The sequence below is a fragment of the Rhinopithecus roxellana genome, chromosome 4 (assembly GCF_007565055.1).
Source record: "Rhinopithecus roxellana isolate Shanxi Qingling chromosome 4, ASM756505v1, whole genome shotgun sequence".
NCBI classification, from domain to species: domain Eukaryota; kingdom Metazoa; phylum Chordata; class Mammalia; order Primates; family Cercopithecidae; genus Rhinopithecus; species Rhinopithecus roxellana.
The window spans coordinates 103,414,685-103,433,640 of record NC_044552.1 but is presented as its reverse complement, the minus strand read 5'-3'; the positions used below and the strand labels follow the sequence as shown (position 1 = coordinate 103,433,640).

At 35.5% G+C, this 18,956-nt stretch overlaps 1 protein-coding gene across 1 annotated transcript in view; it reads right to left on the bottom strand.

The window, feature by feature from the left end:
* Nucleotides 1–18,956, bottom strand: part of ADGB (androglobin) — a 246,686-nt gene that overhangs the window by 161,405 nt on the left and 66,325 nt on the right. Inside the window, exons 4-7 of the mRNA XM_030929016.1 lie at nucleotides 17,252–17,323; nucleotides 14,504–14,713; nucleotides 6,843–6,982; nucleotides 4,291–4,377 (exon numbers count right to left, since the gene is read on the bottom strand). Coding sequence (XP_030784876.1) covers nucleotides 4,291–4,377; nucleotides 6,843–6,982; nucleotides 14,504–14,713; nucleotides 17,252–17,323 — 509 coding nt within the window. The remainder of the gene's footprint in view (nucleotides 1–4,290; nucleotides 4,378–6,842; nucleotides 6,983–14,503; nucleotides 14,714–17,251; nucleotides 17,324–18,956) is intronic.

Sequence of the window (18,956 nt, the reverse complement as noted above, 5' to 3'; positions counted from 1 at the left end):
CTGCACAAGCCAGTGTCGCTGCTCCACTCCTGCCATTTGCTGTCCTAAGGTTCTGAGCAATCTTTCAAAATCATGAGTCTGATAAAGTCATCCTCCTGTCTACAATCCCTTAATGACATCTGATCATTTTAAGGAGGTTGTAAAAATGTCTCAGCATAGTATAAAAGGCCTCTCTAGCTATCCGGCTCTTATCCACCTTTCCTGTCCCACACCCCATTCCTCCTCTAGAATTCCATAGCATGAAATTCAGTTATGCAGAACCATGTATTTTTCTGGGACTACACTCTACCTTCTTCTATTTCCTTGATATTTTTTCTTCTGTGAGTTGGATTTCCCACCTCAATCAGCTTCATTCATTTCAACTAATCCTTTGAGATCAATTCAAGTATTACCTCCTGCAGGAATTACACAGAAGGCAATACATTGAGCAAAACAAAAGAGGGTCCCTGTTCTTATGGACAATTTTACATCCAATGGATGGATACAACAGAGAGAGAGAGAGAGAGAGAGAGAGAGAGAGAGAGAGAGAGAGAATAACAGCAGTGATAACTTCCATGAGGAAAATGAAATAAGGGAAGCTGAGGTGTGGCATAACTTGGGGAAGGAATAACTTACACTGGATGCTCAACTAGGCCTGTCTAAGGAGTTGATGGTTAAGCTTGGTGGGACCCAAATGTGACATACCCAGCTAAGTGAATAATCTGATGAAAGATCATTCGAGGCAGAAAAAAACAAAATAAAAATAAGAGCAGCCCATGAAAGAACCGCAAGGTAGAGTGAGTTTCATATATTTCAGAAACAGAAAAAAAGACTTGGGTGACCAGTAAACTGTTGCCAAGACATTGATGTGGTCAGAGACTGTGTGAATCAGACAGTGCAGATCTCTGAGGATCATGGTCAAGACTGTAGAACTTCATTCAAGCGTAACAGTTAAACGCTGAAAGGTTTTAAGCAAGGAGAATGACATGATCTGATTTATACTTTAGAAAATTATTCTGATTACCAACTTAACTAAAGGAGGGTAAAATAGACCCTGGGAGACCAGTTATAAATCTAATAATGGAGATGTAGAGAAACAAATTGGTTCAGAGTAAGTAGAGAATGTACTGTTGACAGAGCTTAGTGAGAGATTATATGTGAGAGGTGAGAAAAATGAGCATTGAAGGATGACTTCAAGTTTTTTTCTTTAGCTTGAATAAATATGTGGATGGTAGTGAAATTCACTGAGATGATGCATTCTAGGGAAGGTGCAGTTTGGGAGGTTGAGAATCAAGTGTTCCTTTCTGGATATTCTGAGTTTAAGATACACTTTTGAAAATCCTCATAGCTATGTAACTTAGGCAGTTGTAGATAAACACAGTCTAGAGTTCAGGCAATGTTGACCAGGCATAAACTTGAAAGTCATTGTCAAACAGTTTGTTATTTAAAGTTACAGGACAGGAGCCCTGCTACATACCATCACTTAGCAGCTGTTCGTTGGTTGAGGAACTATCCTAGAAGGCTGAGAAAGAGCAGAAAATAAGAAGGAAAAAAACTCAGAGAGTGTGTTGCTGTGGAAACCAAGGGAAGCAAGTGTTGCAAAAGGAAATAACTCGTTTAAGAGGATCACATACTGGGATGCAAGTAAATGAGGCAGGAGACGTGACCACTGGATTTGACAACGTTAAGGACTTTGTTGACCTTAAGAAGAGTCATTTCACTGGTGTGGTGGAGAGGGAAGGTCAAAGAGTCAGATGAGAAGAAATGGGGAGTTGAGGAGATGAAGACTGTGTGTATAAACCACTCATTTATTTAGATTTTTTTTCTGAGGAAAACAAGAGAAATGAACTGGTGGCTGGAAAATAATAATTTGTTTCCCTGTGCATCTCTCATCTGCTCAACTCCCTGAACATCTCTGATCTGCTCAACTCCCTGAACTGCCTCCTATTCATCCCTGGATCCCCACTACCCAGTAGAGTGGCCTTTAGCACATTTTATTTTTTTTTATTTGATCCCATGACAACTCTGGAACATAGGTTATACAGTCTTAACTGATGTTTAGGAGGTTGTTAAGTTGTATGGCATCACACAACCAGCAAATAATTGAGTCAGGATAGGAACAGACCTTTCTGAATCCAAAATCTAGGTTGTATTTCCCATCTACCATATAAAATATACTACACTATGAAAAAGACCTATTGAAACACCATGGAATAAGACCATATAACTTCTTGGACCATTAGGCTTAAAGACAGGGCAGCAGAGTGTCATGTTCACAGACAGACCATGCATCAGAGACACATGCCAACAAGAGTCCTTTGAAATGGTTGGATTTCGAATTCCCACCCAGACATGTCATTGACTCTGCTTCTATTATTACATGGAAAATTAGAAGATACTCTGTTTTGATTTTCAGAGGTAAAATTTTATGAATTTTCTTGGTGTGAATTACTCTGATATCTTGTTTCTTTATCATCCTCTGGTAGAATTCTGACGATTTCATGTCTCTGGTGTCTCTACTAACTATTGCACAGAGAAAATTGCACTTGCACAGGAAAAACTGTAAACATTCCATCAACACTAAGTATAAAAATTTAGAGAGCTCCATACTTTCAAAATCTCATTGTCTCTCTATTTCTCTCACTAACATTGTCCACATTATGTCAGGAAGTCATTTAGATATTAGGAAAAGGTTTTCCAATAGAAGATAAAAAAGAGTGCCATCTTGGCCATTCCTAAGATAAAAACAAGATCAGTTCCTACCCTCCAGTTTTTTTTTTTCCCCTGAAAATACTTTTATTTGAACAAAGCAACCCCTAGTTTATCCTGCTGGAAATATGGTTAAGATGGCAGAATCCAAGTTACTAGAGCCTGTCTTCAACCTCCTCTAATATCTATTGACCCTGGGCAATTGCAGCTTCCTATTACCAGTCAAAGATCAGAGATGGTCCAGGTTGATAACTGTACTGTGGATTTAATCATCTTGTAAAAGTCAGTATCTGAATTAATGGTATATTCAAATCTATTGTTATAATTCTTTTCTATGCACCTTATCTTGATTTTTTTCCAACTGTCAATGGTAAAATGATAAAATAGTGCATCTATATTCCTTATGTATTAAATAAAACTATTGTGAAATTATAAGTCAGTATTAAATTGAACAATGTCTCTATTCTATTCTTTACCTAATAGCTATTTTTGGACATAAAGAAGCAATTTCTATATATCTAGAATCATATGAAAGAAAGACTGTGGGCTTTGGACCAGCAAGACTTACATGTTCCTAGTTTGGGGGAATTCAACCTCTCTGAGCTTTAGTTTCCTCATGTGAAATGATGCACACCTAGTTGATGGGGTCATATGGATGATTAAAGGAGACTATCCTTTCAGGACTGTGATTTTTAAATGAGAAGTAATATACTAAATTACTTGATGCATAATAGCTGTCTTCTTATGATTATTTCCATATAGATGTGGCCAATTAAAAGTTGCTTTTATGTTTCTATATTGAAGTAAGTGTGATAGGTTTATAAGTATAAAGGGAAGTTTGCAAATGTTTTACTATAATAAATAATTACCATTGTTTTAATATTTGTACATCAGATATTTAAAGATTAAATTTGTAGTATATATATAAGTGTGGGAGACCTGCACATGCCACCCCAAAATATGAAGGATTGCTGAGCTACAGGCAATTATGAAGAAACAGATACACAGAAACTCTGTTTTCCCTCAATTTACCTAAAAGCAAGACATAGATTTACAAAAACTGAGAGGCATCCTGCCCCTCATTGCCTTGTACCAGAGAGAACAGATGTTAACCACTGAAGACAGCTTTGGACCCTTACTGGCCTGAAAATTGTACCAGAGGAATGTACATGAACAAACTTTCTTAACTAGCCTTTATCTATCATTTATTTGCCTTCCCACAAGTTGCCACCTGTAGAGGCTCAAAGTCATTTTCTTTTGTCTTGTCACTTCTGTAAAAATTGACTGCTCTTTGTGGTATATTTCCCATGGAAATCTACATGGTAATAAGCTGCTGTGTGTTTTTCTCTTGTTAATGTGTATTCTGTTACAGGAGTCAGTTCCAATGAAGAACCTATGGGGGTCATTCTTCTCCTATATAAGGACATAGAATTTACCCTGAAATTCCCAAGGAACTTTATGTAATACTATAAAATGATATTTTTCCCCAAATTTTGCAAAACATGACCTTTCTTGAAATTTTCTTAAAGACTAGGAGTATTTTAAAGAAGTCTTGGGAAGAAAGAAAAAATTAGATATAAGCAATTTAATAATCAAACGTACTGAAGAGAAATGACTTCTGGTAACCACCCTGTGAGTGCATGAATAACCGTGAACTCCCCCAGTTCTCTCCTGTCTGCTACATGGATGCTAAAAAAGAAAATGCATAATGTTATAGGTAGCAACATTTGAAAACACATAAAGATATATAAGAACTAGGGATCATTAATAAACTGCAATATATTCTGATTATTCATTACCATCTGCATTAAAAATACTATCCCAGAAGCTAAATCATTTGTTAAAACACTGAAGTAGGATTTATAATATAATTAATTTCATTTGTATTTGCAAAGCATACTTATATGCTTCATTTTTTAAGATCTAAAAGTAATATTAATGCTACATACATAAAATATATTCACATTATGTATTATAAAATATATAATTAGTATATAATCCATTTTTATAGACTTCTTTTAAAAACAGAACAGTCTCTTTCATCATTCTGATTTCAGTAATTATTTTAAGATGTCTTTGAAGCTGTGTGTTAGATCAGTCTCATCTATGGCAAGTCAAGATGGGCATCAGAAATCCTTAGATAACTGTGGAGAAACCAGAAACATCTCTTCTGTCCTATACAGAAGAGTGAAACTGTCAGCTTAGCATAAAGTAAAATGAGGATGTGATTAACCAATGTCACTATTCTCATCAGGCCTCTTTTTTTTCCCCAGAGGTTATTAGTCTATTTACATTTACACACAAAAATGCCATATCTCCCTTCTGCCCGGGAGTCACGGCTTCAGCTGACTATATGTCAATGGTGGTGTTAATGGCATTACCAACACATGTGTGCTTTTTTTCAGAGAGAAATCTTACTATCTTAGTCACATGCGCCATTACTTTAAAATGTGCACTGTTTGTTGTTTATAGATTACGAATTTCTATATGTCTACCTATTTCAAAGATAATAAGTGTCTATTGGGATAGATTCCAGACTAGTCTAAACTCCTCATTGGATAAATTTATGAAGTGACTTTGCAAATCAAATAGAAATAATGTTCTTTTGTTTGCATATCTCACATTGACATTGAAGTTACTATGTGTTAATTTGGAAAATGTAGTAAGCTAAACTTCATATCACTATGTACTTCAGATCACTATGTACTGTAAAAATCTGAAAAAAATTATGGAAAAATATAAATTGTTCCACATAGGGCAACTTTCCACTAGAAATCCCAAGAAATGTATTACACTTAGCTTGTTGCTTTGTTTACTAACTGGATTTTTTTAAAAAAATCATAATAACCCCTATACTTATGTTGCTGTAAAGTTCTACTGAACTATAGCTTTAAGAAAGATAAAATATGACTCCAATTATCCAGGTCATGTATTCAATGCCTCACTGCTCTAGCGGCTCTGATTCTCAGAACTTCAAATTATGTCTGAGAACTAGAAACATTCAGAACATATTTTTCCCCAAATAAATGAACATGCCACCAATATGAATACTTAGTGATATTCAGCTACCTACAAATATCTGGGCTGAGTTTTTGTAAAGATCATTGCAATTAAGTGCTAAAAGCTGGGTGAAACTAATTCCCAAAGGAAAACTGAGGGCTGGTAAGAGAAAAACAGAAATGAAGAGGATGGGAGTAGGAATGGTTGTTTTTGTTTTTTAGCCTTGGGAGAGAAAAATGAAACTGTGCCTAAAGAAAATCCACACAAAGCAGACCTGGCTTCTGACTGACATTGCAATGACATTGCAATGTTTATAGAAGGGGAAGGGGCTGAGCTGTGAGCAAATGTCTAACATCTACTGTTAAAGCATGTGGGTATGTTCTATTAAATATCAAGAATCTTTGACAAACTGCAGGAGGTGGATGTGTATAAAATCCCAGCCTGTGCAATGTATGTGAAAATTCTTCCAGTGAACAATGACGCAAAATTGCCATGCATTTCCAACTCAATCATAAAAGCTTTTTTGTATTTTTAGGGCCAGGATGATATGACTTCTTTTCTCTGGAAGTGTAAGCTGAGAGAATAGAGCATAGCAGACGTGTCTCATATACGTTGGTGCACAAGTCAGGCAGGAATATAAGACAGAAGCCAATTTTGCAAGAATATTGAAGAAAATATAAGTAGTTTTCATCATGAATATATCAAAAGTGACCAATGTTACCAAAATCATGAAGTGCACATTGACATCTTCCAGAAAAGTTCAGGTTTTTCAAGATTATTAAATTATTGCTGCATATACATAACCTAAAACTTTAACTAGATTTCAGGATATATTATTCAGTTTTTAGATGAACCAATATTTTTCTTCCACAAAACAATTTTTTCTCCTATTAAAGGAAGTATTATTTTTCATGATCAACTTTGCATTCATAGTAAGTCAGCATTGAATATAAAATAATTCCTGGGTATTTTTTTTCTTGGAGGAATTTTGCGTTACTGTTAAGCTAATAGAACAAATCAGTGGCTTTCGCACATTTGATTTTATACTAGAACATTTACATTGGTTATGTAATAAGCTATGCAATATGAATGTATAGTTAATATTTTTGTTTGCTTTTTTCTATTCATGTGAGTGACAATGTGTCATTACATACTCATTATTTGCCAGCTTGATAATAGCTTTAGACAAAAGCATTGGCCACAGTTCAAATTCGTAAGTTGAAGCTGGAAGCAATAGATTGTTATCTTCATCAAAAGGCAGAAAGTCATCAATTGTTATCTTTCTCCAGCAACCCTAAAAATAAGATGAAAGAAATGTAATACCATCAATGACTTACAGTCTTTTCTCTCGTAAATTATTGCACATGACTGACATTATTATTTACTGTTTTCCAATTTTATTTTAGCTTCTTACACTTAAAGACTGAGATACTGAATTTCAATACTACTCTGGTTGAATATTTTAGCTTATTGTTTTATTTTACATAATCACAGCACACCCATGTCTATACCAATATTGTCCTTATTTATGAGGTCTTATGCACAAATTCTTGGGAGCCTCTTACTGCATAATGAAGTAAATTAAGGTGTTTCAAGTAGCAGAACCAAAACATTATACAACCATGAATAAGCTTGGACATAATCAAATGACTTAATATAGTCAAAATACAAATTCTCCAAATATAACTTTAGTAATTATTGCTTGATACATCCTCACTGACCTTACACTTCCAATTCTTATATTATTGCTACTCCTCATTAATTTCTTTTTTTTTTTTTTTTTTTTTTTTTTTGAGACAGAGTCTCGCTCTGTCGCCCAGGCTGGAGTGCAGTGGCCGGATCTCAGCTCACTGCAAGCTCCACCTCCCGGGTTCCCGCTATTCTCCTGCCTCAGCCTCCCAAGTAGCTGGGACTACAGGCACCCGCCACCTCGCCCGGCTAGTTTTTTTGTATTTTTAGTAGAGACGGGGTTTCACCATGTTAGCCAGGATGGTCTCGATCTCCTGACCTCATGATCCGCCCGTCTCGGCCTCCCAAAGTGCTGGGATTACAGGCTTGAGCCACCGCGCCCGGCCTAATTTCTTAATCAACAAGAAACTACAGAGAGATAAGCCAGATGCAAAAGGATACTGTATGAGTTCTAAATATATATATATATATATATATATATATATATATATATATATAACATAACTATTCTGAACATAAAAAAATACATTTGTGTGTGTGTCTGTGTGTGTGTATGTGTGTATACATATGGAATGTTTCTTCCCAAAATTCATGTGTTGAAATCCTGATGCCCAATGTGATATAACTAGATAAAAAGGAGGGTAAAGCCCTCATGAATGTGATTTGTGCCCTTTTAAGAAGCCGAAGAAATCAAACTTTTTCTCTTCCACCATGTAAGTTTACAGCAAGAAAATGGCCAGCCATTTATGAACCAGGGAGCAGGGCTTTGGCAGACACCAAATCTACCAGTGCCTTGATCTTGGACTTCCCAGCCTCCAGAAATATAAAAAATAAATTTCTGTTGTTTATAAGTCACCAGTCTATGGTATTCTGGTATAGCAGCCTTAGTTGTTACAAGACTAATATTATCAAGGTTATATATACTTATATATATATATATAAAACCTTAATATTATTTTATATATAATTATATATTTATATAATTCTATATTTATTATATTTTATAATATAATTCTATATGTATTATATTTTATAATGTAATTATATATTTACATAATTATATACATATATGACCTTAATATTAAGATTATTATGATCTACATTATTAAGATGTATATATTATTATCAAGATATATTGTTAAGATTAAGGTATATAGTATATACATTATAGCATGTATATTCATACATGCAATATATAACATTATTAAGTTATATATTATATATATATATGATATATAAGAAGATTGTGGAATGAAGTCTTATTATCTGGGTAGCAAACAAAAGTGGTAGACCAGAATAGTACATCAGAGGCTTTATAAACTAAACTGGCATTTCAGACACAGCCTATAAATGTGAGCCAGGATGTGCCTTCTCAATCTAAACACGTTGACTACTTGATAATATATAAAACTAATTAGCAATCAGAGTTGTTAAACATAACACTGCAAATATTCAGGAAACTGTATAAGCAAAACCCAGAAAAGTCTCAATTTCAATGGGAAAATATAATCAATAGAGCACAAAACCAAAATGACAGAGGAATTAGAATTATTAAATGAGAAATTTACAGCAATTCTCATAAAAATATTCCAACAAGCAATTATGAATACTCTTGAAATAAATTCAAAAATAGAAACTCTCAGCAAAGAAACAGAAACTTTAAACTTAAAATTAAACTAAAAAGCAACTCTTAGTTGATGAGATCAATAGCAGAATGCAGATAGCATAGAAATTAGTGAACTAGACATTTAGATCAATAGAAATTATGAATAACAGGAAAATATAGTATCAATAATCATATAAGGCTCAGGGACCTGTGTGGATATTGCAAAAAGATATAATATTCATGTCATTGTAGTCATTGAAAAAAAAAGAATGTGGGGCTAAAAATATATTTGAAGGAATAATGGCTGAAAACTCTCCCAAATTGTCATAAGTCATAAACCTACAAATTCAAGGAAATCAGACTAAACCAAATAGGATAAACTCAAAGAATTCTACAGCCAGACACATCAAATTCAAACTTCTTAAAAATTAAGACAAAAGAAGAAAAGCTTGAAAGCCAGCAGCAAGAGAAAACCCGTTAGAGCGGAAGGGCAGATTGCTCTCCAGGAGCCAGGGAAGTCAGAAGAATAATTTTGGCTGGCCTGGAGGATAATTCCAGAAGGCTGGAAAATTAATGGCACACTAAGTATCAAATGGTAAAAAAAAAGTACTGCTAACTCAGAATTGTATCATAGGGGAAATATTATTTAGGATTAAGTGTAAAATAAACACATTCTCAGATAAAGGAAAGATAAGATAATTTGTCATCATCAGACTGACTCGAAAGGAATGGTGAAATAAAATTTTTCAGAAATAAAAAGAAAGGAGAATTAAAGGACAAATGGAGCATCAAGTATGATAAAGCATAAAGGAAAAATTTTACATGCCTGTTAAACTATTTACTTAAAATTAAAAAATAAAAAATAAATATATGACTAAATGTGGTAATATTCTCTTCAAGTTTTTTATATTGTGTTTGAATATAAAAGCAAAATTTATGATGAGGTTATCAATGTATACACAGTAAATGTTTAAGAAAACTATATCAGTGGTTGGGTGTGGTGGCTCACACCTGTAATCACAACACTTTGGGAGGCCGGGACAGGAGGATCACTTGAGGTCAGGAGTTCAAGATAAGCCTGCACAACATAGTGAGACTCTGTCTCTATAAAAAATAAAATTAGTCAGGCGTGATGATGGCATGCCTGTAGTTCTAGCTACTTGGGATGCTGAGGCAAGAGGATCACTAGAGCCCAGGAGTTGGAGGCTGCAGTGAGCTATAATTGTGCTACCACACTCCAGCCTGAGTGACAGAGTCAGATCCTATCTCAAAAAAAAAAAAGAAAAAGAAAGTTATACTAGAAAAGGAGGAATATAAGGGGGACTAACTGGTGGTAAAGTATTTATATACCAATTTAAGTGGTAAAATGCTGATATTAGTTGACTGTGATAAGCTATGCATGTATATTTTAATTCAAAGAGCAAAGAGATTTGCTTGAAAGCACTATAGGTCAATCAAAATGGAATCCTAAGGAATGCCCAAGAAACATGCAGGATTAAAGGAAATTGGATTAAGAATGCAATAAATACAAAGTAACACACAAAAAATAAGAAAGGTAACAAAGAATAAACAAATAATAGAATCACAGACTTCAATTCTAATTACATCAAATATGAATGTTCGATACAGACAAATTAAAATACAAGCATAACTTGAATATACTTATCAAAAATTAAGAATTTGCAAATATTTTGATGAAATAATTCCATATGGTAGAAATCCTAAAAAAAGTCCTTACAAATGGTCAAAGACTATATACATAAAGATGAAATTTTACAGCATTGTTTGTTTTGGTAAAACACTGGTCCAAACCTAAATGTTAACCAATATGAAATGAGCAATATATATTATATTTACATATCTCATACAATGGAGTACAAAGTAGATCAATATATATTAGCATAGAAAATGCCTATGTATAGGGAAAATAATAGTTTACAGAATAATACATTTCTATGACCCTATTGTTATGAATTATATACAATAGTTGTATGTATGTTTATAAGAATAGAAGAAAGCTTAGGAGGATATACATAAACCATTTGCTGTGATTAAATAGGGTAAAGCTACAGGGAGCTTTCATTGCATACTTTTAACATTTTAATAGTATTTGAATTTCCTTTATTAAAAGCATATATAATATTATAAATAATGAAATAAAGCGTTTTCATTTTGGAACAAAGTAACCGAATGATAGAAAAATAATTTCTCATAGTTTATATCTTGAAAACATTGTTCCTCAAATTTAATGAACAAAAATGTCACTGGATGAGAGAGTTTACTTATAATGCAGGATTGCAGGTTCTACCCTGGAGATTCAAACTCATGAAGTCTGGAGCGAGGCACGGGAAGCAGATGTTTAAGAGGTACCACAGCTAGTTGATGTTGGGGGGTTTCTGCAGCCCATAGTTAGGAAACTCTGAATTCTGCAATAACATTATGGTTAAGCAGTATAAGGCTCAATCAGAGATAAAGCAAATGCATACTTTATGTAAATATATTGATGACAACTGGGAAAAAGTATTGGTCCTAATGTGTGTGTTTTCTCTGTTTATCAGAGACAAATGAAAGCACAGAGACACTCAGAGAAAAGCTGCCAACAGCAATACATATTTCAAGTGGAGAGCAACAGCTAACCTACTTCTTTCAGGGGCCCAAAGGAAAGCTGCCATTGGAAGGCACTTGACGAGATGATCTGTGTCCCAGCATTAGTATCATCATTACCAGGTGAAGGAGAGGAGAGAGCTGCTCTGTGTCATAACCTTGTTCTTAATGCTACTCAATACATTTTTACCTGGCTGAGGTCAAAGACCCTTGATGCAATTTACTTTGAATTCAAACTGGAAATAACGAAAATACTTTCACAGGAAAATTGATAAGCTGGTGTGAAAATCAGAATTTTAAATGTCATGCAGAGAGAGTCTGAGAGGTTGGTTTGCCTCAAATAATTGATAAAGGTAAATGCTTTACAGGACAAAGTGAAAGAGGGAGAAGAATATTTATGATAAGGCAGAGAAGAAAAAGCAATTTCTAATAAGAAAAAGGCAAGAATGCCTCAAGAAGCTAACGAAGAAAAACAGTGAGAAGAAGACTCATCATGTCTCACAAGATAGGAAATGGGAAAGAAAATAAATGTAGGGTATAAGATGAATCAGGAGTGTATCGTACCAAATCAAGAAGTAGAAGTAATAATGCATATTTTATAAACATGTTTCCCAAATATTCACAGACAGAAGCAAATGACAGACATGTACAAATGCTGAACTAGAATTGGAGGAGAAAAAAATCAAAATCACATGTGTGTGTCTGGAAAGGGAAGAAAATAATAAAAACAACAACAACATAGTATTTTCATGTAAGAATTGACTCTAACTTCTTACTAATGTTAATATGTATGCAGATACTGACTCAGCCCTACCAACTGGGGATCAGATAGAAAGAAATAAAAATTTTTGCCCCTAGCCTAGAGAGAACAGATTCTACTAATCAGAAAACCAGGCAGCCGCCTCTCTATCACATGCCTACCAAAATAATCCATAGGGAACAGGTATGTCAGTGCTCACAGCATCCTCTACAGGCATTCCTCTGATGAGACCACTGAGGAAACAGAAGGAGCTAGTGGAGCTGAGGTCCAGTTTCTACCACACTGTTCCCTAAAGGGCTAAATATCTAGAGATGGCCTAAATGACTGGACCAGACTGAGGTTTCCAAAGTGGCCTCAATACATTTTTAAAGAAATTTCTGAACCAAGTGGAGTTGGGCTTGTGAAGAATCAGTATGATTAAGGAGAAATAAGTCACATTTTCTTTGCAAAATGGAAGGTGATGTTAATGAATGTTAACTCCTATGCAAGAGGAAATTTGAAAACTAAGGAGGGATGTCAGGAAGCAGAAAGAGAAAATGAGAAATAAATCAACAGGGTTGGTTTAATGTTTTAAAACACTTCATAGTTTTGACCTTCCTCCCACCTCAAGTTTAGACAAATGTGGGACAGGAACCCAGGCATTTTACCTCCTCACTTTTCCTCTGCATACCTTCTTTCTATACTCCCTTAACACTATCCACTAGGTTTTTCACCTTTTTAGTACAGCAGCCTTCTGCTTGCTCCTCTGCACAGATTTAAAACTCTGAAGTCTAGTCTAGAAAATAGTACTCTCGATTGGTAAATAAATAAGATAAAGTAACTTAGAAAGTTATTTTCTCTCCTAACAAAATTTCAAGGCCAATTTTCTTGCTGTGAATGTTTAAAAAACAAAAATCCAGTTTTGGATATTAGAAGCTATATTACCCTTTTCCCTTCTCCCTTCCCATTGTAATTATCCTAGTAATTCCTCATTATTGGCCCTTCAACATTCCCCATCCCAGGAAGACAGATGGCTCAGGCCTATGAAAGAAAAAGTCACATTTTCATAAATATATAATGGAATTATTAACTTTGAATACTTTCCCATTCCTTTAAATGTTCAAGGAGAACATTTTTTTTCCAGTGACAAGGGCCAAGAAAAACCCAAAGGCATTTGATATGATCTAGCATTGCTAATTTAGTGTGAGTCTGCTTTGCCATATTTATAACGGGTTTTGGATCCTGTTCATACTTCCTACTATTCCATTTGCTTTCCTTTTAGGCAGAGATAACATCTTCCTGTCTCAGAGTAAGATCTGTTCGCATGAAAACAAATTTCAAGTTCAGGACAAATTGCTGATGGGATCAGGCCCCTCAGCTACAGCAAAAGCCAGAAGAGGGACTGGACCACAGGCTAGCACTTCCTCCTGCCCATGACCCTACACCAGATCAGAGAAGAAAGAGGAAGGGGGAAGCCCGGTGCATCCACCTGCCTGCCCCGCTTGCCTCAGCATGAGAGTGCAGAGGCAGCGGCAAGATCAGCATCTACAATGAGTGGTCATACCTCAGTGGTCTAGGCAGAACCCGTTTAAAATGCCCATAGGACTGGCATCACAGGAGAAGCAACTGTGTTTCTCATTAATGACAAATTACACATTCAGGACAGTTTCTCTCTGTAGCTACACAATTGATATCCTATAAAAACTGCATTATCTTGTACTAGCCTAAGTAATGGTGTGCAAGGCAACCAACCAACCTTCCTTCCTTCCTTCCTTCCTTCCTTCCTTCCTTCCTTCCTTCCTTCCTTCCTTCCTTCCTTCCTTCTCTCTCTCTCTCTTTTTTCTGGAGTTTCTCTCTTGTTACCCAGGCTGGAGTGCAATTATGTGACCTTAGCTCACTCAAACTGCCTCCCAGATTCAAGCAATTCTCCCACCTCGGCCTCCGGAGTAGATGGGATTACAGGCACCCACCACCGTACCCAGCTAATTTTTTGTCTTTTTAGTAGCGACAGCGTTTCACCATGTTGCCCAGGCTGGTTGTGAACTCCTGATCTCAGGTGATCCATCAGCCTTGGCCTCCCAAAGTGCTGTGATTACAGGCATGAGCCACCACACCAGGCCAAGTATATTTCAATACGAAAGACTCATGAGTTTTCATGCACGTGAAAATGAACTTACCATCCAGTAAAGTTTCACAACATACTTTCCATAGCTATTAAACAAAGGCATATGACCCTTCACAGCCTTGCACAGAGAGTATATGTGTTCCCAGGGCTTCCAGGGGAGAAGAGGAGGTTCTCCTGAGGTCCCCTTAAAATAGTTGCTCAAAATTCCTCCATTGAAGATCTTCCACACTGCATAGATTTCACTGATAATCCATCTCATCAGCTAGAGACAAAAAACATTAGTGTTAATTGGTTATTTTTCAGTTGTAAGTACTGTAATTTAGGAAGAAATACAGTAAAAAGAAATCCACTTCCAAGAATAATATCCAATTATACATGTTATGTATTCCATACTTTCATTTCTGATCTACAGAATAAAATTATAGGTCTTGCTTTTGTTTTCGGGAAATACAGTCACAATACAAACTAAAATGTCTCATACTAAACATACTCGTAGCTAAGAAAGCTGTCTGCTGAAGTAAACTGTGGGTGATTTGGCAACGACTTCTATTTGACACTGACATTCATATCAGTGGTGTGCATGTGTGAGAGAGAGAGAAATCTTCTGATAATTGTGACAAATGAGTGAGCTACTCTTTTGTAAATGTTGAGATATTTGAGAAGGATATTATCTCTTGTATGTCAATAGGACCAATTAGAGAAGGAATGAGATCTAAAGGAATTAAAATGGGGTAGACATGTAAATATACTGTAAATTCCATATGTCATGGGTTGATCTGTAACTGTTGAAATGCTCTAAGTAAAACGTCCCCTTGCAGTGTTTTTAACAGGCAGGAAGACCCGGTGGGTCGATGGACTTCAGAGTGGAAACAGAGACCAAAATTTGAATCCTCTTTCAGGTCTTCACAGCCTTCTGCTTTTGGGAAAGTTGCTTCCACCTCGTAAGTTGCAGTTCCTATCTGTAGAATGTAGATAATGGTAACTATTTTTCAGCATTTTTTTGTGAGGACTAGAAGCAGTATGTAAGAAATCTCTAGGTCACAGTGGGTGTTCAATAAAGTCATTGTTACCTCAGTAGTATCTGATTTTCTGAAATATTCATCTCATGTTTAATTGCCTGGTTTATAAGGAAATTAAATATTTAATATTCGCCTTATAAGATTTACGTTTCTCTTAATTTGAGTTATCTAGGAAATTCTTAATGTTTGGTAAAGTAGAAAAAGACAAAGCAAGTATCCTCCTGTATATCTGGAAATTTTATTGTAGAATATTTTATACTTTCCTTCCCTTGAAAAATGAAAAGCTAAAGTCTAAGTGTGTTTAGGATTCATAAAATAGGTGTATTTTATACTAAAACATAAAATATATTAGAGATAATTTCATACTAATATGTATAACTGGTTGAAGAAATATAACATTTTGATTTTAATATTGGTCAAGATATTGAAGATAAGAAAAAGTATTTCAATCAATATTGACTATGCCTCACTCCTCTGAGTCTTAGGAGAAAATAATTTTTAAAAGTTCTTGTTTCTGATTTAATTAACTTAGAGGAGTGGAACAGGCCTGCTTGTATGGATAAAACCCGACCCAACATGGGGCGGGGAGGTGGAGAGTAGGAGGTGGGGAGATGAGTTCCCACCAGAAGTAGGACAACTGTATTGCAATCCAAGTACACTCCAATTTCCCTTGCACTATCACATCATACAACATCACTGTACCCGCCCTCTTGATGTGGCATAGGACAAGATGGGCAGCCACTTCATGTCCAATGCTGGTCATATGGATCCCAAGGGGAGAAGCCCAGAGGGAGAGAGTACAGCTACTCTGAGACTGGGGGCAGGAGAATAGAGGCTCACTAAACTCAGGCAAAGAGACTTCATTTTCCTTTTGAATGTTGGTGTGTAAAATACTGTTACCTTAAGTGAAATAAGACAAACAAAGACAAACAACTACATGATTTCACATAGATGTGGAATCTAAAAATACAAAAGTCTAAGAAACGGACAGAGAAATGGTGGTTACCAGGGTCTGGAAGGAAGGGGATATGGGGAAGATGTTGGTAAGGGGTACAAAATTTTAGTTCTGAAAGATAAGTTATGGAGATCTACTTGCAACAATGCAGCTATAGTTAACAATATTGTATTGTATACCTGAAATTTGCTCAGAGAATAGATCTTCAGTGTTCTTAACACACATATACACATACATAATAACACACACAATAATACACAGTATTAACTGATACACACAATAATAACTGAGTTGATGGTTATGTTGATTAGCTTAATTGTGATAAATGTTTAACAATGTATATCAAATCATCAAGTTGTATACCTTAAATATATACAATCTTTAGTCAGAAACAGGGGCTGATGCTTGTAATCCCAGCAGTTTGGGAGGCCGTGTGGGAGGATTGCTTGAGCCCAGGAGTTTGAGACCAGCCTGGAAAATGTGGTGTGATCTCATCTCTACCAAAAATTTTAAAATTAGCTGGGGGTGATGGCACATCCCTGTAGTCCCAGCTACCAGGAATCTGAGGTGGGAGGATCATTTTTAGCCCAGGAGGTTGAGACTGCACTGAGCTGTGTTCACACCACTGCACTCTAGCCTGAGCAACAGAGCAAGACTTTGTCTCAAACACCAACCCCCATATATAGTTTTCAGTAGTATATATGTATATATAATACCAAAACTTAAAGGTGAACAAGGGAGAGTTGAAATCAACTGTCTGGGAATGGTTTAAGTAGGACTGGAAGGCAATTCATGATGAGACTTTAGTTCATAGTTCTGTACATACCTCACTGCAGAGTAAATGTTCATTTGCTGAAAATAAGTCAAACATTATTTCGTTTTTCACAACTACCGGAGTCTGAAAAAAAAATATATATATGTATATATTACTTCTTAAGAAAAATAATAAAAAAGTAATTTAATGAAATAGTTTTAATCCATTTATGCCTGAGGTTGCAATTTTTGAATTTTTGCAATCAGACCTTGGTGATGACCTTGAGCAGTAGGATATAAATAACTCCTACAAGCTTAGTTCCAATAATGGAATGCTAGGCATAAATCGGTTGGTGCTGGAAATAGGCCAACCTGATTCAACCTGATTGAAGACATTTTTTTCATGAACCAAGGAGTCAGGGATGGTTTGGGGATGATTCAAGCACATTACATTTATTGTGCATTTCATTTCTACTATTATTCCATTGTAATGTATAATGAAATAATTATACAACTCACCATAATGTAGAATCAGTGGGAGCCCTAAGCTTGTTTTCCTGCAATTAGATAGTCCCATCTGGGGGTGACTGGGGACAGTGACAAATCATCAGGCATTAGATTTTCATAAGGAGTGCACAACCTAGATTCCTCACATGCATGCGCAGTTCACAATAAGGTTCACACTGCTATGAGAACCTAATGCTGCTGCTGATCTGACAGGAGGCGGAGCTCAGCTGATAATGCAAGTGATGTGGAGCAGCAGTGAGTACAGATGAAGCTTTGCTTGCTAGCCCGCCGCTCACCTCCTGCTGTGTGGCCCGGTTCCAAACAGGCCACAGATTGGTACTGGTCCATGGACCAGGGTTGGGGACCACTGCTTTAAAATCTAAATTAACCACTGAAACTAAACCTGAAAACTTAGTTAACATCTGATAGCAGGGAAAATATCTTCATCTTGGATGACTAATATTAGCCTAATAGCCTTTCTCCCATTTAATGATTATTGTCTATTTTGCTAGTCTTAAATTTTTGTTTGAGATTGTGATAGCTTTTTAAAATCTAGTTCAAGTTAATATCCTGTTAGATTAAAAAATTATTTTAATGGTCATTATTTAATTAGTACACATCTAAATCAGGTACCAATAAATAATAATAAAGTAAAACTAATAGGGAAATACCAATTGTAACTTTTGAAAAATGAGCTATAATTCATATCAAGTATATATATTTAACATACCAAATTAACATGAAAATGATTTTGATTACAGAATCAGGTTTTTAAGGAAGTTAACACCATCAATTACTTTCACTCATCTATACAAGTAGCATCTTGAAAAGTCAATAAAAAAAGTTAGAAAAAAATTTACCTAAAACTGCCTTAAAGGCGTAAATTGACTCTGCAGATCATAAATTATAAACATAGTTTCTTCTGGCTTGACTGACTGTGATGGAATGCTTCTGAAATGCCCCTGTACTTCAGTGATTACCAAAGTTGATAATCTATACATTAATAAGTATTAGATACCTAAAGTTTGCAGTATTAGTCTTGATAGCCTCCTGCTGACAAGTGAAAAGTAGAAATTAAGTTTGTAAAATACAACAAATGTTAAGGCAGAGGTCTCTACAATGGCATTTTCACACTTCTACTACCTATATCTGTACCTGGGGCAGGATAAATCTTCAGACATCCTAATCTATTCAATATATTCAGTACTCAAGTGTCTGGGCCACTTGTTTCTAGTTCTCAGAAATAAACAAGTCTGGTAAATTATTCTGTG